This window comes from Leuciscus leuciscus, assembly GCF_965113295.1.
Source record: "Leuciscus leuciscus genome assembly, chromosome: 1".
In the NCBI taxonomy this organism is placed as follows: domain Eukaryota; kingdom Metazoa; phylum Chordata; class Actinopteri; order Cypriniformes; family Leuciscidae; genus Leuciscus; species Leuciscus leuciscus.
This window is the reverse complement of record NC_138725.1, coordinates 14,808,758-14,833,711: the sequence shown is the minus strand read 5'-3', so window position 1 is coordinate 14,833,711 and position 24,954 is coordinate 14,808,758. Positions and strand designations below refer to the sequence as shown.

At 42.4% G+C, this 24,954-nt stretch overlaps 2 protein-coding genes and 1 long non-coding RNA gene across 4 annotated transcripts in view; 1 reads left to right on the top strand and 2 right to left on the bottom strand.

Annotated features, from left to right (window-relative positions):
- Positions 1-24,954, top strand: part of LOC309499174 (uncharacterized protein) — a 151,892-nt gene that overhangs the window by 71,881 nt on the left and 55,057 nt on the right. The gene's annotated exons all lie outside the window — the stretch shown is intronic.
- Positions 18,232-18,832, bottom strand: LOC309492415. Its single transcript, XR_014203534.1, has 3 exons — positions 18,731-18,832; positions 18,559-18,641; positions 18,232-18,485 (listed from the first exon to the last, which is right to left on the bottom strand). It is a non-coding gene; the product is annotated as an uncharacterized lncRNA (long non-coding RNA).
- On the bottom strand, positions 19,701-24,843 carry LOC309482025 (uncharacterized protein). The gene is made up of 11 exons (XM_082147212.1): positions 24,785-24,843; positions 24,572-24,697; positions 24,429-24,467; positions 22,250-23,277; positions 22,013-22,152; positions 21,713-21,914; positions 21,508-21,624; positions 20,960-21,396; positions 20,199-20,882; positions 19,989-20,110; positions 19,701-19,864 (listed from the first exon to the last, which is right to left on the bottom strand). The coding sequence occupies exons 8-11, from the start codon at positions 20,985-20,987 to the stop codon at positions 19,745-19,747; spliced, it is 954 nt and encodes a 317-aa protein (XP_082003338.1). The 5' UTR covers positions 20,988-21,396; positions 21,508-21,624; positions 21,713-21,914; positions 22,013-22,152; positions 22,250-23,277; positions 24,429-24,467; positions 24,572-24,697; positions 24,785-24,843; the 3' UTR covers positions 19,701-19,744.

The window sequence follows — 24,954 nt, the reverse complement described above, 5'->3', positions numbered from 1 at the left end:
AAACAATAAAAAGGACTTAAGTCGTGAAACTCCAAATGAAACCCAAATTTCTATGAAATCCTTTTTTAAAGCAAAAGTAAAGTGGGGCTGCAGCTATCGATTATTTTAGTAATGGAGTATTTTACCAATTATTCCACCGATAAATCAAGTAATCGAACAAAAATGTAATATCCAAGTGAAACAACAGCCATTAAAATACAAATATATAATAACAAGCAATAATTGGTTCAAATAAAGAATCAAAGTAAGTAATAATTTGGGTTTTATTGAACAACACTGTTAGGTTACATGATCAAGGTCACTTTTTTTTAACATGTGATTAGCCTTAGTGCTTGAAATATTGATTATTCCTCTCGCATCATGTCTGTAAGAAATGAAACTTGTTTGTTTTTAGCAGAACTGCCAGAAAGCATCTGGAAGGAGAGGACAGAGAGAACGCCAGTGATCCAGAACCTGCAGAATGAAACATCATGATACTGAAGAACAAAGAGGTTGGTGTTTATTCTTGATTCCTCATTCATTCTTCATGATGAAGAACATGCTGATGCTCACCAGATTTACATTGTTTCATGACCAAACTAGTGTTTTATAACACAAATCATCTTCATGACATTAAAATGGATCATAATCGTGCACAGCCGTTGTCGCCCAGATTTGATTGGATTAAAATGACTATTGAACTCATCAGGGATCTTGACTTTGAGCTTCACTTTTCATGTCACGTTTGTCTCTCATTTGAAATCTCACTTGATTTAATGTTTCTTTTAGACCTGATGGACGTGAATGAGAAAGGAAAAACAGAAGTCTAAAAAACTCTTCACATGTAAATCAAGTCTGAAGATTCACATGAGGATCCACAGCGGAGAGAAACTTTACACATGTGATCAATGCGGGAAGAGTTTCACTCGGGCCTTCGTTCTGAAATCACTTCTGCCTTCTCATTCAGAAGAAGAGCACCAGAAAAATTACACCGGAAAAACACTTTCATGTTCAGGAGCTGAAGAAGAGGCCGTAACACTTTCAACAGAGACATGAATCTAAAATTAATTGTAACTCGTTCATTGTTTGAGATCTGTCTCATTAGTTTTAATTTTTATAATTTTTTTTACTTCAAGTTATGATTGATTAAACTCATTATAATTTTATCAACAGCTTGTTGTTATTGTCCAATTGTATTGTCTGCAGATTCTTCTTGCTTCAGGAATAATTCCATAATTTTCAGTTCTGAAAGCCAAGTATTACATTTGCTTCAGGGGCTTCCCAGCAAACACAGAACGTTCCCCTAACATTGGTATTTGGTTCCTGTTTGGTTATTGTTTTGGGAACTAAATAATAATGTTCTGGGAATGCTCTTTTTATTTTTTTGCAACAATAAAATAATGTTCCCAAAACGTTGCAGGATACATAGAATTTTTTTTATATTAACATAGAAATAATTACCAAATATAGAACGTTCCCCAATGGTTATTGTTTATATAAATATGTAAACTAACTTTCCAGTTAAAATGCTGCAGATGTTTTTGTATAGTGAAACTAGTTTATGCAGTATTTAATAAAATGTAGCTATTCGATAAATTAAAACAACCCTGGGTTTTAGGTACTATGAAAGTAGCTTGGCTTTAATCGGTGTTCGTCGCCATGGTATCTCACACTGCACGGCTATCCTGCTCCGGGGAAAGTTATGTTCTGGATTCAAGATCTCAGACTGAAAAGTTTGACCAATCACCTGTGAGCAAAGAAACATTTAGGTGACGTAACTTATTCCCAGCGTCTGTTCTCTGTTGCAATGGCTTCACCTTTTCTCCCAAATCCTCTGGACATCTCCGCGCAAATTGTTAGATGACCACTTAGTAGAGAAAGAGTTTTTAGGGACAGACAAAATCCATTTGACTTTCCTGATACTTGTATGAAAGATACAGATTTTCCGCGGAAGGAATGTCTTATCTTTGTGCACTTCTTGAGCCGCACATAACAAATATGACTCGAAGCCATGGCCTTACTGTACCGCAAATGGTATGTATTGCGTTGCGTTTTTTTGTATGCAGTCGATGATGCAGAGAATCTAGGGGAAAACACGGTCTGTCGAACCTTTCGTACGGTGGTCCTCGCTCTGCAGGGGTACATAAATAGCTTCATTGTGTTCCCTGGACATTTATCGACCATGTCCATAAAAGAGGGCTTTTATAAAATTCCCGGTAAGATATCTTGATAGGGTGACATCATCACATGAACAAATTTAACCTTTCACACTAATTTTTTTTTTCTTAAAAAAAGCATATTTCACACTTAATTATTATAAAGTGTTACCAAACTATATCTATTATACAATAGTCTGCAGTAGGTACCTGTTAAGAATGATTTTAAATATACTTTTTTAATTCCTATGATACCCCTTTTCCACCAACAAGAACCGGGTGCTGGTTCAGAGCTAGAGCTATTGCCAGTTCGGAGTTGGTTCGACTGACGAACCGGTTTGTGTTTCCACCGGCCAGAGAGCCACAACAGAGCTATATCTTACGTCACTGCATACGTATCATGTTGCCCAGCAACGCTAGTGCGGCAGCGCCAAACACAAACACACCAGACTTGTTCGAGATGCATCGGCTTCTCGCAGAACGATTAGCACATGAAATCAAAGCACTGCGAAAGCGATCAAAAAGCACAAGGAGTCGTATGATCTCCAAACACTCCCGCAGCTCTGATCGGCCCACGCTGCTCCGATGCATCTCGAACAAGGCATCAACAATAATAGACGTTGCGTTACTATGGATGCTCATGGGTTTGCGAAAATAAATCGGCATCCAAACACGGCGAATCCAACGCGTTCGTGCAGCTCGCCGTAACTTACATAGACGGATATTATAATCGAGCTGCTATTAGCTCGACTAGGTGCTATTTAAAAATGGCGGTCACAAGTTTCTCTTCAGTCTTGTTGGCCACGGTAACCCCGACCCCAGCCTCTGACGCAAGCGGTTCTTTCTTGGCTCCATTCTAGACCCTGCAATGATTTGGTGCTACTTAAGAACCAGTTTTACTGGTTCGGAGCTGGTGCTTTGGCGGTGGAAAAACAAAGAACCGATTTGAAACTAGGCTCTGGCTCCGAACCAGCACCAGCTCTGCCTTGGTGGAAAAGGGGTATGATAGGATTCCCTAGAGTCATAGGAGCAATAGACTGCACACGTGTTGCAATCTCCACAGCTCTAGGAGAACATGAGGCAGATTATGTGAACAGAAAGTCCTTTCACAGCCTTAATGTTCAGGTAGGGCTACTATATAGCCTATGTGAAATTATTTTGGTAACACTTTATAATAATGTTCAGTTGTAAGTCATTAATAAGTGGTTAGTTAATGATGAACTAATCATTTACAGAACATTCATAAATGATTAGCAAGTGATATACTAACATTTTATATATGTTTTGTAAATTTCATTACAAGTCATTTACAAGTGATTAGTAAATGATTAACTAATCATTTATGAAACATGACTATGCATTCATAAATGATTAATAAGTGATGTTCATTATTTTATGTATGTTTTGTAGATTCATTTATAAGTCATTTACAATTGATTAGTTAATGATTAACTAATAATTTACAAAACATGACTGTGTTTCATAAATGTTTAATAAATGATGTTACATTTTTTTGTATGTTTTGCTCACATCAGGTGCACAGTGGTTAGACTCCATGTGTTTCAGAGAAGACAGCTGTCTACACCCTCACCAGTCAGCACTGACACTGCAGTACACACTACAGTGTTCAACACCTGTTATAGATGTCTAAACGCATGAATAAATCATTTACAACACTTTGTGCATCCCCTAATCTAAAGTGTAAACTATTCATCACTTGTAAATGTGTTACACTTCATTCGTAGATTACCACTTCAAGAATCAAAAAGGCATAAGATCTACGAATGTTATTTACGAATGTATATGTAACACATTTACAAGTGATGAATAGTTTACACTTTAGATTAGGGGATGCAGAAAGTGTTGTAAATGATTTATAACACTTTCTGCATCCCCTAATCTGAAGTGTAACCTATTCATTACTTGTAAATGTGTTACACTTAGCTGTTAAAAATGACCTGTACGAAAAAAATAACATTATTTATTAAACATTTATGAAATGCATATTCTTGTTTTGTAAATGATTAGTTAATCATTTACTAATCACTTGTAAATGACTTATAACAGAATTTACAAAACATACATAAAATGTTAGTATATCACTTGCTAATCATTTATGAATGTTCTGTAAATGATTAGTTAATCATTAACTAACCACTTATTAATGACTTACAACTGAACGTTATTATAAAGTGTTACCATTATTTTTATTTGCATTGAGATCAATCTTTAAATAAATAGTAACTAACAGATAGGACAATTATTTACTGTACATTTCATCTGCAGATGACTTGTGATCATGAATGCATGATTACGCACTACACTCAGTATGCACAGTTGTCCACGTCTGTCGTCATGGTTACTATGGCAGTACTTGAGCGGAAACCAGGGATAACACGGATAATACGTCAGTGACAGGCGACAAGTGAACAGGTTTTCCGGGACGGCCAATTATTTAAAATAGGAATTTCTCTGAAATTAAAAATCTTTGGGAACTTTTGGGATATTGTAAGTACACAACTGCAGGAAATATATCACACTGTGCAAGTGATTTCTGTATATTTTATTACAAAATTCTTACATATTGTACCTTTAAGTTTTGTATCATTAGAAAACCTGTAGTATTTTCGAATGCCTGTGCTTCCCTCCCTCATCTTTTGTTTTGTCTTTTATTTCAGACATACTAGAGATTTAATATTTACATTTCATATTTGTTGTTTCGGATGATCTTGTGCCAAGACAGACCAGCCAGCAAGCCGCACCAGCCCCGACCGAGGCGCGTCACGACACCGCAACAACGTGCGCACAGTTACTATAAACTAGACGTAGAGGCAAAACAGCAACGTAGTCACAATTAGACGCGTCACGATTTAATATTGACGCTAAATCCCATTGAGTAGGCAGGGAGGACCCTCAGATCTGCAGAGCATAACAAGAATATGTAAAAGAGAGTAACAGATTACTAAACAACAAAGCTATAATTATACCGCGGGATGGTCAACGTAAACAAACCATTCATGGTCGCACGGGAATACAGCCGCTCGATCCGAAACATACCGCTGTAAATAACATGCTAAATATTTACTGGAAATAGAACAGATAGCAGCTAAACACGGTCAACACTTGTTTATAAGGAAGCTGAACATACCTGTGATAAGTAGACAGCGAGCGCACAGCAGACCAGTAGCAGTTTTAACATTAAGTGACATGGCATCTGACGCACAGAAGCCAATGGCACATGTCACTATGCGTATTGGCACATCCGGTCTTCATTGGCATGTGCCAGTGGATAGTGGCATGTGTCACTGACATTATTGGCATGTGCAAGTGGTGGATAGTGGCATGTGTCACTGACATCGCGACACACTGACATGTCACCTGACTGACACCGAGTCGCGGAACATGTCACCGTGTTGTCGTGACACCTACAGTATGTGACTGACAGATGAGCTGAGCAGCTATACTGACGTAATTGTGAAACAAAAGCCTATATAAATAGCATATTTTAGTGATTTTTAAAAATAAAGAAATGTCAATTAAACGTTTTAAAGTCAGTATTTTTTTTTTCGCAAACAAGTCAGTTTGTGACACATCAGTAGCCTATCAGAGTGGAATATAAGCCACTGAATGTATGTGATGACGCAAACTGCCCATCCTAGGAAACACAAGGAATAATTCAGAAGTAACTAGCGCATTAACAGTCGCATCCGTTACTGTAACCTTTATTTTTGCATGATGCTCCATGCACGCCAGTAGGTGTCAGTAAGTCCACACTGGCTAGCGCAAAATAACCTAAAACTTGCGACAGTTGAGGAACATCTGGTGGTGGTGGTGTATTTGTTTGCGAGTAAGACGCTAGCAAAAACGATATAAAAAAAATATAATCATAATCAGAGTCTGATATCGATATAAATAATTAGTTAATTTATATAATATAAATTATATATCAGTATTATTGAGCTATAATTTATGTAAGTAAATTTACTAATTAATTTATAAAACATAAATGAATTATTTACTATTTATAAAATATTAATAAATTATTAACTTATTATTTATATTTATATCATACAGACTCTGATGTTTTTGTTTACTTGTAGGCCTACTCATCTGGCTTTAAAGCAGGGCTCAGTAGTTTCGGGATTTCTTCGCTGTATTCTCGCTTTTTGCTCGCAGGTTTCTCTCTAGAGCTCCCCCCACAGCTTCGGAATAGATATTTGACAACACTGTTGTAAAAACTCGTTGGCGATTCTCAGACACCAGAGGCTAGTAGATCAACAAAAGCAGATGGGACATTCTTTAAAACGTCTTCTTCATTCGGGTTCGAACAGCGTGAGGGAGCGCAATAATGACAGCATTTTAGCAGATTTCTTTTGGCCGTAAAGCAACTGTTTACATCGCGAGACCTGATATCACGCGATACTTCCTGACGCAGCGGCCGGCGGCCCGCCGGCTCAAAGTTGCAAGTGCGTATTTTCCGCTCACGGGCACCAGGGGGGTGCGAAACGACCACCATTCAACCCGAAATAAGTAATATAACCATTCCAATGACTCCGAAGCTGTTCAGTTAAGGAAAAAAAGTTACTTAGATCACCTTTAATATTTTACAAATACATTTATTTATACATTTAAATACAAGGAATTATGTAATAAGAAATAAACCCATTTTTATAAATGTATACATGCATTCCTTCTGTAGATGTCATAATGTAACATCTAGCCTACATAAGATGTAGACAGCTACAGTAGACAGCGGCATGTGTCACTACGCTACTGTCATAACATATACGGCGACATGTACCGCAACAATGTCAGTGGCACATGAAGCAATTCGTGGACATGTCACAAGTTTTACTGACACATGTCACAAGTTTTACTGGCACATGCCACTATCCACTGACACATGTCACAAGTTTTACTGACACATGTCACAAGTTCTCTTACGAGAGGTTCTCTCGTATTGCGTAAGTAGCTTACGCATCGGGAAAGTCTTCTTTCTTCGAGATCTGAAGCCAAAAATTATCCTTAATTTTGTATTTATTGTCAACGCAGTGCGGCAGCTAGCAAACCATAGCAGGCTGAACAAGCGTGCTCATTGGTTGCCTGGCGGCAACTGCTTAAGCCTATCAGTGAGCCCTGCGTAACTTCACATCCAATGAGGGCGCTTCGCGCCCTCCACACCCCTCTAACCGTCAAGATGGGTGTGGCCAGTGTGTATATAAGCAAGGCTCACAGGCTGAGAATCTGATTTTCTTGTCTTCAGCGAAGCTCTTCGCATCGCTGGATCTTGAGAGCCGCCGCCGTTGAAACCAGCGACCAGCAAGCTTAGGACAGCGCCTGAGGAAGCCGGCCGCCTTCGCCGCCTTCAGCCATCCGTGCCTGCTACGCTATCCGGCGACATATCCTTTTTCATTGCTGTGTGTGTTCGCCCCGCGACACACACTCTCTCTCATTTCTAAAAGAGCACGAGGCGTTTTTCTAAAAATGCCTCGTTTTTCTTGCGGTTCATGCCGCGCGCCGCTCAGCAATGGAGACCGCCATCTCATTTGCGCTCTCTGCCTGGGCCGTGATCACGCTGCTGCCGCACTCTCTTCGGGCGGCTGCCCTGAGTGCGAGGAACTATCAATGTCGACCCTGCGGGCTCGGCTTGAAGTTTTTGACAATGCTGTCACTCCGCTTGTCCCTGTCGGGCCGCGCAAGAAGAAGCGCCGCTCGCAGCGACCACCGGAGAATGAGGAAGCGCCCAGAAGCTCGCCGGAGCCCCTCCCTCGAGCTTCTCTTTCGCCCTCTCCGCCCCCCCTCTCGGCCGCTCAACCGCCGGCTCTCGCCCGCGCCGCCGCCGCTTCTGGGGACGAGGCGGATGTGTTCGAGGAACATGCCGCTGACAGCTGTTCCATCCTGGCCTCGGACAGCGAGGAATGGTCCACCGCCTCCTCTTCAGTCCAGGAGTCCGGCCGCACTCGAGTGGGCGAGGACGCGGAGCTCTTACGCCTCCTCACCCGGGCTGTCGATCAGCTGGGCCTCGAGTGGGCTCCCCCTAGTGAGCCAGCGCCGAACAGGCTCGACGGCTGCTTTCTGCATCGCCGCCGCCGATCGCCAGTGTCCAGGACCGCACCCTTCCTGCCCGAGCTCCACAGCGAGCTCTCTAAATCGTGGAACGCACCTTTCTCCGCGAGGGTTTCTTCACACGCCTCATCGACGCTCTCACAGGTTGACGGCGCCGTTGAGAAGGGGTATAATGCCATTCCCCCCGTGGAAGAGGCGGTCGCAGCGCACCTTTGCCCGCCCTCTGGCTGGCGCTCAAAGGCTGCCCTCCCGTCTAAGGCCTGCAGAACCACATCAGCTCTCGTCGGCCGCGCTTTCTCCGCCGCCGGACAGGCTGCCTCTGCCCTTCACTCTATGGCCGTGCTGCAGATCCTTCAAGCGAATCTCCTCCGCGACTTGGACGAGAAGAGCAGGGATTCTGCGTTGGTAACGGATTTGAGGAGCGCAACGGACCTTTCCCTTCGCGCCACGAAATCCGCTGCACAGGCCCTGGGACGGTGCATGTCCTCTCTGACGGTCACAGAGAGGCATCTCTGGCTGACGCTCGCCGACATGAGGGAGTCAGAGCGCGCGGTGTTTCTCAACGCCCCCCTCTCCCCCACCGGCCTTTTCGGCCCAGCGGTTAACGGGATCGTAGACCGCTTCTCGGAGGTTCAGAAAACCACTCAGGCAATGAACCTTTTTCTGCCTCGACGCTCTAGCTCTGCCGCACGCCGCCCTCGCGATCAGCCTGCGCGAAGCTCCAACCAGCGTCCAGCTCAACCTCCGTCTTCGCAGCGACGACAGGGCGGCCGCCCTCGTTCGCGCTCGAACAGCCGCTCGAACAGCCGAAACAGACCGCCTCCTCCCCGGGGACCCCGGCAGAGGATCGCGGTGAAACCCGAGCCCGCAAAGTCTTCCTAGCCAGAGGGAAGAAAAGACGGATGTGTCCCGCTGCGGCCGGACCGCCGTTGAAACATTATATCCTGTCAGTCCCCGTGGCCACGGCTACTGCAGATGTTCATCCCGCAGCCAACGAGCCGGTAAAATTACCCTCTCGCCTGCACTCAACCGCCGTTTTCACGGCGAACCAGAGAAATCTCAAAAAGTGCATAATGTCTGGTTACACGGCTCGCGCCGCATATGTTTCAGATGCAGTAAATGTGCCCACTTTTCTGTGTTCACCTCTGCACCTAAGCACTATAAACCCCGTGTCTATCACAGAGCCCACTCTCATAAAGCAGCCACCGGCTGCTCGAGTGATAGAAGTAGGTCACGTGTCCGCTTCGCAGTGCCCACACCTACTCACTGCTCTATCTGTCACACGGCCCCTCACGACCGGTCATGTTCCAAATACAAATGCTGTGCCCGCTCCCCTGCGCTCACACATTATCACGAACACTCCGCCCCCGCCCTTGCGCGTCGAGTCTCACACTATTCGTTCCCCGTCCATAGCCACCGGGACGTTATGTGTAAAACAGCCGGCTATCGCTGTGAGCGACCCGCCGTGTCTAAGCACAGAGAGCGCGCGCGCTGCGCCCGCCCCTCCGTTTCGAGCTCTCGAGCCCGCTACGCGCGGCAATCAGAGCCCGGAGGCCATTCTGCCCCTGGCGACACATGCGAAAGCGTGGGAAGCGATTCCAGGTGCATCAGAATGGGTGCTAAGCACAGTAAAACACGGCTATACTCTGCAGTTCGCTCGCCGCCCTCCGCGCTTTCGAGCGCGTACCGAGACGAGAGTGAACGAGGAAGTAGCACACCTACTTCGTGCAGAAATAGCGTCACTTCTGTGCAAAGGGGCTATAGAACCGGTTCCCCCTTCTATGAGCGAGTCAGGCTTTTACAGCCGTTATTTTCTCGTTCCCAAGAAGGACGGAGCTCTCAGACCGATTTTGGATCTGAGATATTTGAACAAAGCTCTTATGAAAAGACCGTTCAAAATGCTCACGACCAGACAGATCCTCGCGCAAATTCGCCCGAGAGACTGGTCTATCTCCCTCGATCTGAAAGACGCATACTTCCAGATCCAGATAATACCCCGTCACAGGCCATTCTTGAGATTCGCCTTCGACGGCCAGGTTTATCAGTACACCGTCCTACCATTCGGCCTGTCTTTGGCACCTCGCACATTCACGAAGTGCATGGACACGGCTCTCGCTCCCCTGAGAGGGCAGGGTATGCGAATTTTGAATTATTTGGACGATTGGCTGATTCTAGCACAGTCAGAGGCCGAGCTCATCGCTCACAGAGCAGTGCTTCTCAGCCATTTGAACAGCCTGGGGCTCACGGTCAACTGGACCAAGAGCTCATTAGTGCCCAGTCAATCAACCTCGTTTCTGGGCTTGGAACTGGACACTGTGGCAATGACGGCCCGCTTGTCACCACAGCGCGCGCGCCGCATTCGACGCCTAGCCGCGTCCCTCCGGCCGGGCAGCATCGCTCCTCTCAAGGTTTTTCAGAGGATGCTGGGTTGTATGGCTTCAGCTGCCGCAGTGCTTCAGCTGGGTCTATTACATATGCGCCCGCTACAGCGCTGGCTGAATGCCCGAGTGCCTCGCAGAGCCTGGACCTCCGGCGGCATTCGAATCAGAGTGACTCAGAGCTGCGTTTCAGCACTGAAGCCCTGGTTAGCGGCCGACTGGTACCAGCAAGGGGTAACAATGGGAGCCATCTCACACCGCAAAGTTATCTCGACAGACGCTTCCACCTCAGGTTGGGGCGCTCTTTTCGAGGGCAAGCCGGTCTTTGGCCTGTGGTCAGACCAGGAGAAATGCCTCCACATAAATTGTTTGGAGATGATAGCGGTCGAGAACGCGCTCAAGCGCTTTCTCCCATTCATACGGGATCACCATGTACTAGTCCGTTCGGACAACATGTCTGTGGTGTCCTATGTGAACCGACAGGGCGGTGTCAGGTCCAGGAACCTGTGCAAACTGACAGAACGCCTTCTCGTGTGGGCTCACCGCTCGTTGCGCTCCCTGAGAGCAGCGCACGTGCCGGGCCACCTGAATGTCGGCCCAGACAGACTGTCCAGGAACATCATTCCCCCGGGAGAATGGTCCCTGCACCCTCAGACAGTCCAGATCCTCTGGCGCCTGTTCGGCAGAGCGGAAGTCGACCTCTTCGCGTCACAAGACAACGCGCACTGCCCGATATTCTGCTCAAAAAGCGAGGACGCGCTGTCCCAAGCCTGGCCCAGCCTCCCGCTTTACGCTTTCCCTCCCATCTCCCTGCTACCGCAGGTCCTAGCGAGAATCAGGGAAACGCACCACCCAGTGCTTTTTATAGCTCCTCGTTGGGAGAACCAAGTCTGGTACCCAGAGCTAGTGAGGCTGTCGCACTCACCCCCATGGCCGATCCCGCTGAGAAAGGATCTCCTCTCTCAAGCCGGAGGATCGATCTGGCATCCCCGTCCGGAGAGATGGTCTCTACATGCATGGGTGATCAACGGATACCCGTTGACCTGCCAGAAGGGGTATTGAACACGATCGCGCAGTCTAGAGCCCCCTCTACGAGGCGGCTCTATGTCTCTAAATGGTCTGTGTTCACTAAATGGTGCGCTACCAAGAGCTTGGATCCACAAGCATGTGGTGTCCCGCGGGTGCTCTCCTTCCTACAGGAGCTGTTGGATAAGGGCAGGTCCCCTTCCACGCTCAAAGTTTATGTGGCGGCTATCGCAGCGTTCGCTCAGACGACGCTCGGCCGCGCAATAGGAAGGAACGAGCTTATCATTCGTTTCCTCAGAGGAGCCAGACGGATGAATCCCCCGCGGCCCCCCTCGGTTCCTATTTGGGATCTGTCCTTGGTCCTGGAGGCCCTGAAGGCTTTTCCCTTTGAACCGCTTGAATCCGTGGATTCTAAGTATCTTTCGCTCAAAACCGTTTTTCTGATTGCTCTGTCATCAGTAAAACGTGTGGGGGATTTGCACGCGCTATCTGTTAGCCCTGCATGTCTTGAGTTCGGACCGAATGACTCGAAAGTCATCCTCAGACCGAGACACGGTTACATCCCCAAGGCGATTGGAACCCCCTTTAGGGCTCAAATCATCTCCCTTTCGGCTCTGCCAGCATCCGATAACGGAGACAGTGATAACCTCCTATGCCCTGTTAGGGCGTTGAGAGTTTACATCACGCGCTCCGCCGCTTTCAGGCGTTCCGAGCAGCTCTTCGTTTCTTTCGGCGGGCGCACCAAGGGTCTCGCCGCCTCGAAACAGAGCCTGTCCAGGTGGATTGTGGACGCGATTGCAGCAGCTTACGCCTCCAAACACCTGCAGTGTCCTTTGGGTATCAGAGCCCACTCCACTAGAGGCATGGCCTCTTCGTGGGCCTGGTCCAGCGGAATTTCTATTCACGATATTTGTATGGCGGCGGGCTGGGCCTCCCCATCGACATTCGTGAGGTTTTATAACCTAGAAGTTCCTGCCTTGCAGGCTAAACTGTTATCAATATGAATAAGCTGTACGCTCTGTCCAGTCACTTATGCGCAGACTACGCTTGCATACTGGTTATATTTCTGGTATGGCACCAGGGGAAGGAGAGTTTGGTGTTCAGATCGGCTGTGCCGTTCTATCCCTTATTTCCCTCTGCGCGCTGTGTATCGGTGTTGGCCCGCTCTGCTGGCCGCTTCTCTTACACTCTACCGCGCGAGGGCTTATTCTCCCCATAAATAGATTGCGCTCTGCTCTGTTTATTCTCCCTTATTCGTGCTAATGTATTATGTGGGCCCGCTCCGCCGGCCTCATTACTTACATGAATATGAATGGACCGGCTGTGCCGCTCTATCTATTCATAAAATGAAGTGTTTTTGTACATGTGTTGGCCCGTTTCATCTACCGGCCACCTGTTCCAGCGTTATGTTTTTCCCCGGTCTCCCTGGGATTCATATGCTGCATGCTCGGCGCGCACGGCGTTGACAAGGGGTTCCCGATGCGTAAGCTACTTACGCAATACGAGAGAACCTCTCGTAAGAGAACGTACTCGGTTACTATCGTAACCTCGGTTCTCTCTAGAAGAGGGAACGAGTATTGCGTAACCTGCCGTGTCGCGCCACGAGCTTTTGCGCTTCAGACTACGAAAACCAGATTCTCAGCCTGTGAGCCTTGCTTATATACACACTGGCCACACCCATCTTGACGGTTAGAGGGGTGTGGAGGGCGCGAAGCGCCCTCATTGGATGTGAAGTTACGCAGGGCTCACTGATAGGCTTAAGCAGTTGCCGCCAGGCAACCAATGAGCACGCTTGTTCAGCCTGCTATGGTTTGCTAGCTGCCGCACTGTGTTGACAATAAATACAAAATTAAGGATAATTTTTGGCTTCAGATCTCGAAGAAAGAAGACTTTCCCGATGCGTAAGCTACTTACGCAATACTCGTTCCCTCTTCTAGAGAGAACCGAGGTTACGATAGTAACCGAGTACGTTTTACTGGCACATGCCAATGAAAACCGCATGCGCCAGACGACTGCGTCATGTGCCACTGACATTGTTGCAGAACATGTCGCTGTTTGACGTCACACCTCTAATGGCACATGCCGCTGTCTGTTATGTATGGTGTGATGTACGCACTTAACGGCAGAACATTTTATTAATAATACGATGCTTTCAGACATTACATCCCGGTGTTCATTTTTACAAACATTGTGCTTCGCCATATTTTTAATATCGTGGTCCGTTGTATGTATTTATATTTACTATGGTTCTTATTTTATACTTTTGACAATGTATTTACCTACATATTGTAAATACAGTTATGATATTTTTTTTCTATTTGCATATAGGACTGACAGTTCAGCTGTCATTTGTAACTATAACATAATATAGCAACTAGTATTTAGCCTCAACTAAAAAAGTAAAATGTTCTTATTAAAGTGGTACATACTTGGAGTATGTTGTTTGTGCACCACAAATTGACAATTACCAATCAGGTATTTCAAATAATTGTAAACTAGCATGAGATAAAATGCCACAAACCATTGTAAAGTGACACTTACCATTGTTAAATGAATTATGAAAACTGGCACCAATCATTCAGAAGTATGCTGAACCTTGACACTGGGTTTGTTTTCACAATGCAGAGTAGTGTACATCTATAGATCCTATATTAAACTGGATATCTATTATAATGTGGAAAACATTCAGGCAAATATATATATATATATATATATATATATATATATATATATATATATATATATATATATATATATATATATATATATATATATAAAATTAATTTGTAGTTCTTGTAGACCAGTGGTTCCCAAACTTTTAACAGGCATGTACCCCCTGAGACATTATAGATCTCCCGGAGTACCCCCAACACCACCAATTGTTAACAACAAGTTTTTATTTATTTTATTAATATTTATTTTTATCAATTTTGTCGAGAATAGTGAATAGAATCATAAACATATGATACAAATCTCATCAAAACTCAACATATGATACAAATGTGCTGAATATAATGATTTTCAACAGATATGCACCCAATCTCACACACAATAGGCCTACAACACATATCCAACATCTCATTAAAGCTATTGTTAACTTTTCACATACTGATAAGTATTGCTTTTCACATATGATAACATTGTATATTTTCTTAACTTCTCTGCTGTAAAATAATAATAAAAAAGAGAACACATTAACAATAGTAAACTAAATAGTAAACAGTAAACTAAATTGTAGTAAACCACACAGAATAGGCCTACCACCTATCCATCCACATCACCAGTTTAATCAATGTGAGGGATGTGCCTGATGTTCTTAAATAATGCAGCGATGTTAGGCCGAATTGGGGACAGTTTCAGTCTTAGATCATTTTCCACAAACAGTCAATACTGTACCTATACTTGGTCTTAATAAATAGAACCGACGCCTATTTTTCACGCGACACGCAAGCGTGTTGGAAGCGTTTCCAGGCAAAATAGAGTAGGAAAAGATGTATGTTATATATGTTGACGGCAAAATAGGCTATAGAATATATTTCGTTCTGTATTGACAGGTGCAGTATTTGAAAATCGATAATATTTTTTTACATTACAAAATATTTGCATTTATGTCAAACCCTAGACACTTTCAAACATCAAAATGACATTTATTAATATGTATTCGTGTCAAAATGACATATAAACATATTTTCCTACTCTATTTTGCCTGGAAACGCTTCCAACACGCTTGCGTGTCGCGTGAAAAATAGACGTCGGTTCTATTTCTAGCATTCACGCGTTTTCCGCGTGGCACGAGCCGCGCTTGAGACGCGTGTGTCACACAGGCAGTGTGCAAACTCTAACCTGTTAACATGGGACCTGAAATAAAAACGGACACGCCACGCAGCTGAGACGCTCGCGCCACGCAGCCAGTGTGTCGCCGGCCTTAGATCTTTTTTCGCGTACCCCCTGAAATCAGTCCACGTCAGTGGCGGTTCTAGACCACAGTAACTGGGGGGGCCAGGCAGGGGCCACTTTTGCTTTTAGGGGGCACACCTTTAACATTCATCTTAACCTATTTTCAGTATTATTTCAAGTCATTTTTCACCATGTCATGCATGACTGCAATCTCTAGAAAAAGCTAATAAATTATATTAGCTAAGCTAATAAAACAATTTCAATTCAAATGAATGTTTCATTATGTTTAATTGTAGTGTGATATAATGATCAATAATAACACATTTTTAGCATCTAAGCACATCTAGGCACTTTTTTACACCTGGGGTGGGCGATATGGCAATAATATCATATCACAATTTTTTTTTTTTTTCAGGAAAATCACGATTTTATCACAATTCTTTTTTCATGTTGGTTTTACTATTTTGCATGTGACTGAGCATTACAGCCAAACTAATTTCCCTATTTTAAAAGCAAAGCCTTATAGGTAACAAAATATAGGTAACAAAATATAAAATAAAAAAAGAATGGCAGACATTTAGGCCAAAGTGGCAAAAATAAAAATCTTTGTCACTATTTTCTTTGTTATTAAAAATTAAGAACAGAGATACATATTACACATACACAACTTAATATACAAATGAAATAAACAGTGCTTTATTTTTTCAGCTATAGGTGTATTTAACAGTAGAATTGAAGAAAGTAATTAAATGAACAAATATGAAAATAAAACACAACAGACTTAAAGTTCTCAGTCAAGAGCAGTGAATGATTTCCTCTGTGTGTTTTGTTGTTTTATTAACATTAAAGGGATAGTTCTCCCCCCAAAAAGTCATAATTTACTCTCTTAAGTTGTTTTAAACCTGAATAAGTTTCTTTCTTCTGTTGAAAATAAACGTTATTTGAAAGAATGTGAGTAACCAAACAGTTGATGTACCTGTTTTTTTCCTACTATGTATGGAAGTCAATGGGGACCAGCAACTGTTTGGTTTTGGGTGAACTATCTCTTTAAGGACAAGCGGCAGCATGTTTATTATTAGGGCTACTGTCTCTTTAAGAACTGCACGCGACGCGTCTAATATACACGCATATGACAAGCAGATTTTAATTAATTTTCTCTGTTTGCTTTCACTTTAGACATAACCAACTTTGTTTATGTAAACATTGTCTGTATTTGACAGTATTAGCGCAATATAAGACTCAAAAGATAACTTAGTCCAGTAACAGGCTTTTAGTGCATGTGCGCGTCGAGTGTACGCGCTCAGTAAAGCGCATTAAAGCGCATATTTGAACAGCGCATCAGCAGCGAATGACATGTTTAACCGGCAAGGCTTTAAAGCACATGCAAATAATGAACTTTTGTGAACTGCAGTGTCCCGTTCCTCTGCGTTAACATTTGATGTGAATATACGTCGTGCTGCAGTGTAGCCTATAGATGAAGGCGCCGCAACTGATAAAATGCGCAGTTGTTTGGTGTGATTTTACGATTCCAAATTTAGGGGGGCCAGAGGGGGGGCCAAGCTTGGTGACACGGGGGCACTGGCCCCCCCGGACCCCCCCCTAGAACCGCCACTGGTCCACGTACCCCTGGGGGTACGCGTACCCCAGTTTGACAACCGTGGTTGTAGACTAATCCCCAATGTTTAGTCAATGGTAGCTTATCAAATGTATACACCTTTTCAGTAAGCAGAGACAGAAAAGAGACTCAACAAATATGTAAGTTAAAGTAATGGCTTTCCCCCCTCTTTTAATAGATACAGTAGATGCATTAGCATACTTCAAATTAGTGAAGCTATGCCAGAGGCCATTACAACTTCAACCGCATAGCGGCAAATCTTCTCCAGTCTTTGTACAAGAAGTATGGTCACCTTAAAAAAAAGAATAAAAAAAGTTGTTTTTCATCAAACAACAAATAACACAAATCAACTTCAATCATTAAAATAATTACCACATACCTCTGGAATCATAAGTAGTTCAGGTTTTCAAGATCCTCATCTGCATCCACTGCTCTCTTTATTTTATCAGCAAGTTTGATGAGCTATTAAATATGAGAATATTAAATCATTTAGGATAATAAAGAACTTGTTGTAATATAACAATAAAATATACTGCAAGTAAAATGTGAAACGCTTAAAACAATGAGCTTATTCCTCACATCACTTTCGCTGAAATGGCACTGTTTAGGGTTTAAGTGCTGCTTGAATTTCAGTGATGTCTCTGGATGTTTCCACAGGTAAAACCGACAGGATTTGATGTCTCCATTGTGAAAAGCTTCATATAAAGCCTGTTGGAACAGATTATGTTAAAATGGTGTGTGTATATATATATATATATACACACATACACATACACATGGCAAGAAATGTTAATTGTGATTTTATAGTACTCACTTTTATGTATTGATCTGAGATTATGTTTTCAATTCCAAGTCTCAGAGTCTTCCGAGTGCAACAAAGAAACAATAATGTAGATGTTATCAACATCCGGTTATGACATAGCATAGAACAAAAAACAGGCTATAGAATAGTTGCTGATTATCCAGAAGATGACAATGAGCCAGTGGCACTACAAAAGTGGTTAATAAGTGCTTAGCTAAATCAAAGTTTATGTAGCTTTATACTGATTATGTAACATGAATAGAAGTACCATATTATTAATGTTGAGTATCTTTTGTTCCTATTTTTTTCTTGCATAAACTTTTTAGTGAAAATAAAAATGTAATTCTGGGCTAGACTATGATCCAACTCCACGTTTCTTAATGACAATAAAAGCTTTCTATTTAAACTTACTCATCAAAAGTGTATGGTTGTGTCAAATCACATCCACATTTGAAAGTACCTTTTTTTAACATCAGCTTCTTTCACTCCAGCACAATCTGTGTGTAGCCAGCCCAAACACGTCACACTGTACCCACAAGGTCTTCACAACACTGGGATACAATGGCCTGTGAATAAGATACACATGGTATAATTAGTGTATTCACCTAAAAATGTACAATAAAAACAAACATGGCCTACCCTTTGCCCACTTTCTGAAAACAGCACACATGCAAGTCCCCTGCCATACACTCCATCGGTTTTTCTGGTTTTTTCTTTGAGTCCTATGATGACAAATAATAATAATGTTCTGTTCCTGTAAATTACTAGTCTGAAACATTTTTCAAGTTAAAACAATAATAAGACAACCAACCTCTACAACAACATTTTTTACTAAGTCTGTTGCATGATATTCGCGTAGATATTGTGTTTGTGACAGACCAATGGTCTCTTTGCTCAACCTGAAGCCCTTCAGCTCCATCTCTGCCATCTGTTCAAGGTGAACAAAAATTAAAGATGAAACATTAGTTGTGTATTTTTTAAATCAGTCAGACCATAACATTTGACCTGTCTTTTTCTGATGAAATAAAAACAATGTTCTTAAAAGCTAGCTGAAAATTTTGGAACTAAAAATATAAAAAATATTTTTTACTATAGTATGCTTTCCAACAGGTTTTATCGTAGTTTTTGTCCAACTCCATTGACTTGTATTAGATGAAAAACTACGATAAAACCTGTTGGAAAGCATCTTTTGCAGCGATTTTTGTGTGAGCATATCAGTGAACACCCCTGACCACTCGGTGAGTTTCACGTCTTTGTAAACGAAAGTTTAATGCGTTTTAGGAAGGATTATTCCAGTGCACCTATGCAGCCATTGTGGAGGTGGGGGGGTGCTACCACAGAAACCGAAAATTCTCGGGCCAGCAGCATTTGTCCAAATTTCAATCTTAACCATTGTATTTCATCAGAAACGATCTGAAAACAGGGCTTTAAGTGTAAAATACCGAACTTGTCCTTTAAAGTTTCATAAACACACACACACACACACACACACACACACACACACACACACACACACACACACACACACACACACACACACACACACACACACACGAATATGTGGTTTAAGGGGACTCTCCATAGGCGTAATTATTTTTATACTATACAAAATGTATATTCTATCTCCCTACACTACTCATCATAGAAAACTTCCTGCATTTTTAGAATACAAAAAAAGAAGAGTATATATTTATTAAGCCATTTGGTTTACAGGAAGTGTCCTCGTAAACCATGTTAACATTGTAATACCCATGGCACACAAAAATACTGTACATACATCATCAGTCAGCCATGGTTGGTTGGGTAGGATGTCTTCTGATTCAGGTCAAATGGATTGTGCAGGATATATTGACTTTAAGTCTTTAACCTTTGCTGTACAGTTGTCAACTTGCACAAGGACTGAAGTATGATTTTGTACAGTGTAGTACAATTCAGAAAGCTTGTCCTACAGGTAAATAATGACACGTAGAATGATAACACACTATGATAACTATAATTTCCAACATGGCATGATTTTGTTATTGAAAATCAATTTGTGCTAAACCAAATCTAAATATTTGCAATGATACCTTGTTTTCCTTCAAGATGGGGAAAAGTGATGTGCTAAAGTGTAGTCCTTCATCCGAGATTACTTCTTTCTTCTTTTCCTTGACATGCTCAGGAATTTGAAATCTTGAGTCAGTGCCTCTATCTGTAACAATTCACAGTGATTAGAACAACGTTTATGCAAGATAGTTAAAAGGTTAAATGCACAAATTAAGATAAGATATCAATCTCACATGTAGTGAAGAGACTCAGTCTGCCATCCAGGCCAACTTCAGCTGCACCTTGTGTCTGTCTCATCATTTTGTCCATGAATGATTTATTCACTTTACTGTTATGCAAATGGAACACCAAACGAAGTGCAAACATAAAATGAACATCTTTCAGCTGACAAAGAAAGTATCGAGAGTTGGCAAGTTCCCGGTTGAGTTGCTCTGCCATTGAAGAGTTAATGAGACCAAGGAGCTCTGGGACAAGATCAAGGCTTCTCAGTTTCTCTTTTTCCTGTTTTTGGTTACGTTGATGGAAGCGGTCATACAGTGAAAGTCTATCTGAAGTTCCTGTGATAGAGTGAGGTTTGTCAAGTGCTTCAGTGGTTTCATTACCTTGAGTCTGGACACGTCCACCTTCTATCATGGTTTTAACCCAGGGCAAATGGACGACAAGCTCCTTGGCTGAGGCCTTGGCCACATTTTCAGCTGTGGCCTCACACAATCTGCCATCAAAAGGTCTGAAAAATGCCTGTCGATTTCTATTGTTAGCATGTCGTGCAACACGTCCAGCCACATCTGAAATGTAGATAGTCGGTGGAGTTTTTAAATTCAAAAGCGCGTCAACGTGGTCCCTCGCTGACTCTTGCCACCAAAGAGGTGAACAAACGTAAACAATGGCATGTGGGCTGCCAACATGGAGAACACCACCTGAAAAAAGGGGTCGACAAAAGCTAAAACATTTCTTCTAACGAACTCAATTGAAAAATTGTACATGGTTGCCATACCTCCAGTCTTCTGTAGTTTGATGAACATTTTGGGGTAAATGTCTTTGTATAGAAGTAGTTCTCCTCCAAGCGATTAATGATATCTGAGGCAGAGCCAGCAACAGATACTCCAAGTTGTGCACATGCTGCCAGCAGCTCACTTTTGGAAGGCTTGAAAAAGAAATGTAACTATTTAGTTTTTTGATTCACAATAAAATGTGTGTTTATAAGTAATAATTATGGCATAGTAATACCTTTTTTTGATTCTAGCAGTTTTAGCACTGTGTCCTCAACAGCATGCGAGTCCACAGGTGGCGACTTGTCACTTAGACGATCTGAAAACCCTTTGAGGATCTCTGTTTTTGTTCAAACTTTTACGGCTCTGCAGGAGGATCCAAGCCAAGGGGCAAAAGATGAGTAGGACAGTTCATTGGAGAAAGGGTTTCTCTCTTTCGTTTCTATAGGTGATGAAGGGTGAAAGGACAAATTATATATCTTAGCAATTATGTAGTATTTAAATGACAATCCATATGATCACATAAATTAATGTTTGTGAGTATAGTTCTTACCATAACTGAAACCAACACAAATTAATTCCTTTTCCAATGATGAATATCTCTCATCAACATCAACTGTAAGGTCACTTGGTTGTACATTCTCAGTATATGGTCTCTTCAGGAGATTGACTAGTGGAAAAAATTATGTCATAAATACACTACACCAATCAGAAAATATTTTTATTTATACACACTGTAATTTCTATAAATAGCTTACCAGGTAAATCAAAGGCCACCTTCCAATTACCATCAGCAATTAGGATAGGTGGTTCATGGCCACAGCGAATACAAGAAAAGTCATAGCTATATCTGGTCATTGCCCAGAAATGAAAAATGGCTTTCCTCAGGGTGTTGTGGTGAATTGTCACTTGAAGAAGGTCCTCCATCATTGACAAAAATCGGCCAATGGCCGTGTTTGTCTTTAAAGTGTGGTAATTAAAAAAATATTCCTTAAAATACATCCTTTAAAATCAATTTGACATGCTGTTCATAAGTTTTACAAATAACTTTTTCTTACCTTTAGGGCAGATGTCATCATAGCACATAGACGAGTAGTCAAAATGATTCTGTTATTGAAATTATGAAAACCTGAAGTGTATTCCTGAAATCTGACTGGTGTCTTGCAGATCAGGCAGTATTTAACACACACTGTAACACCTTTATTAGGAGAGAGAACAAAAAAACAAAACATACTTTACTGTGGCATTATCACACATTTACAAATGTTTGATTTTTTTTAATTTAATGTACAAACCTTTCTTCACTGAATCTATATCGTAGACTGACGCAGTCTTTGTGGCAACCACTGGTTCTGTAAGACCTGGTGGGGTTGGCCCAGGGCAATAAGGACATGCTGCCTCTGTGGGCTCAAACCTTATCGGGACCTGACTTGCCTGAGTCCTTAATTGCTGTGGCAAAGTTTCTGGTATTCTTTTGTTTTGCCAGAGATAGTTGGTCATTGCAGCGAGTTGATGCTTCTTTAGTCCTTCCCCTACAACACCAAGTTCAATCTCTTCATTTTCAGAGGGGTCCCCTGACAAGTCACTGTCTGCTCTGGAAGACTCAATTAATAAATCTTCTCTTTCTTGGAAGAGCCACCACATTGCCATAAAGATATGGACACATCGATACTGTTTCTTTGTGCTTTTACAAAGGCAATACCAGTCCCCCAACAATTTGTCAAAGGACACTCTTGTACGCCCAAAGAGGCACCATCTTTCTTTCTTTCCCGAATAAATGGAAAAGTAAACAAATCTGCCAGAATATCCATGTTTCTCAAAGAAAATAGGAACACCAGAGCAGATTCCCTCTAATGACGCTGAACTGTTAAGTTCAGTGCACTCCGTCAGTCTGGTGGTGGAAATCAGTCCTTTTTCCTGCATCGTCTTCAAAGATTCTTCTCTCACAGGCTCAGGAGGAATGTATGGTGGAGCAGAAGAAACTCTGGTTAAATGCTCACACTCTGCACCAGGCTTTCCACTAAGTTTGGCCAGAGTCATGAACTCCCGGCACTCTGCTACTTCACAGCCAATGACTTGAGAGGTGGTGCTTTTCTGCATATGCATCGGCACTCTTTGGCCTCTAGCCCTCTACTATTTTTGGCTGTGATGAAGACGCCTTGCTGTACATCAACACAGTAAACAGGATCTGATGTTGCATGAAACTCCTTTTCATGTCTACGAAGACTCCCTGCTGTAGTAAAAGAGGATGAGCAGTGGCAACACAGAAAGCTCTGCTCACCAACAGGAGCACTCGCTGCATTTTCATTTTTCTTTGGCTCACCTAAAAATGTAAATAAATGACAGTAGCAGTTTCAGAATTAGCGAGTGAGTTTGATTAGTATGTCATATGTTGTTATGTACCAGGCTTAATTAATAGCTATGGACCATGTTATGTACACATACTATAGAGACCAAGACTAAATGTCATCTGTTACAACAATCACTTTCCAATTTAGATATTATGAAATGACCGAAAACATTAAGGGCCCTATCTTGCACCCAGCGCAAGTGACTTTGTACACCGACGCATGTATCATTCCTATTTTGCACCCGCGCAAAGCGGACTTTTCCCTCCACAGAAGCACGTCGGTAAGTTAGGAAATACACTTGCGCTCCCGGCGGCGGTTCAGCGCAAAGAGGAGGCGTGTTCCGGCGCAAACGTTTCTTCTTGCTATTTTGCAGGTTTAGAAAACAATTGCGCCACTAACCAGGAAAAAATAGTTTAAAGTCAGTGGCGCGTTGCGCATGTTATTCATATGCTATTTTAAGGGCGCATGCTTGGCCATAATCAATGTAGCGTGTGCACAACGCGCACTTTGATTCTCTCATCTACACAGAAGCAGCAGTTTTCATTTTTGCAAATCATACATTATTACGATAGATAGATAGATAGATAGATAGATAGATAGATAGACAATTTATTATAAAAGCATACATCTAGCTTACACATTTACCCAAATTATCATACGCCTGTTTAACCGAAGTTAATTTGGGTGGGTTTCTCCATTTCAATGTAACTTCTCTCTTTTACGGCCGTGACGAGAGCGTTGCTCTCCTTGGCTGTGAACCGCTCCTGGCGCGCGCCTGGCAAATCCGCCGTTACAATAGCAATCCGCTATGGAAAAAGCGCGTTTGCTCTTAAAGGGAATGTGAGATGTCGCTCTGATTGGTTTATTTCACGTTACGCCCAAACCACACCTATGAATAATGAAGCTACTTCAGACCAACCCATTTTAGATTTGCGCCTGGCGCAAGAGTCATTTATCCCGCGGGGAAAATAGCAACAGCGCCGAGACCCGCCCACAAAGTTACTTGCGCTTTGCGCTTTGACACTTGCGTTTCAGATCGTTAAAATAGGGCCCTAAGTGTCGTAGGCTTGAAATATCAACAGAAAATTATAACAATGCAAATATAAAATTAACAAATGCATACTTTTATTTGGCAGGTCTCTGAATGGTGTTACCATGCAACCTGCAAAACAAGTATATTAAGTCAGTGAAAACAGTACTTTTAATAGGTTACGTGTTTGGCAATAGCATGATTAATAATCATATAATAGCATAATTAATTCCTACCATGTGTCTGCAGATGATCTTCAAATGCATTTCGCCTTTGTAAAATCCTGTCACACTTAAAGCAATGCCAGTGACTTCTTTTTAATTTGTCAATTTTGTCACAAGAGCATGGTACAGTGAACAGAACTGTTAAAAAGCACATAAAGAGAATAGTGTATAATAAAACTAATAATTTAGTGAATAAAATATGTTACAAAACCAACATATACTCACCAAAATCACCATCTTTAAAGTGCACAGCATATTTAAAATGCTTTTTTTCCAGGTGCTCTTCTGACCCATCCACAGCCTGTCTGCATAGCTGGCAGTTTTTTCCTTCATTGGCCTTAATTAAACTAATACGGTCTTTGAACGTTTGAGGACCTAAGGGACAAAACAATACA

What these genes read in the sequence shown, in the direction of transcription:
- LOC309482025 (XM_082147212.1), bottom strand. Translation starts at nt 20,987, where the DNA reads ATGTTCATCAAACTACAGAAGACTGGAG. An exon ending in ACTGAGTCTCTTCACTACAT is followed by an intron (nt 20,111 to 20,198) that starts GTGAGATTGATA and finishes GAATTGTTACAG; the next exon opens with ATAGAGGCACTGACTCAAGA. An exon ending in CCATCTTGAAGGAAAACAAG is followed by an intron (nt 19,865 to 19,988) that starts GTATCATTGCAA and finishes ATTTACCTGTAG; the next exon opens with GACAAGCTTTCTGAATTGTA.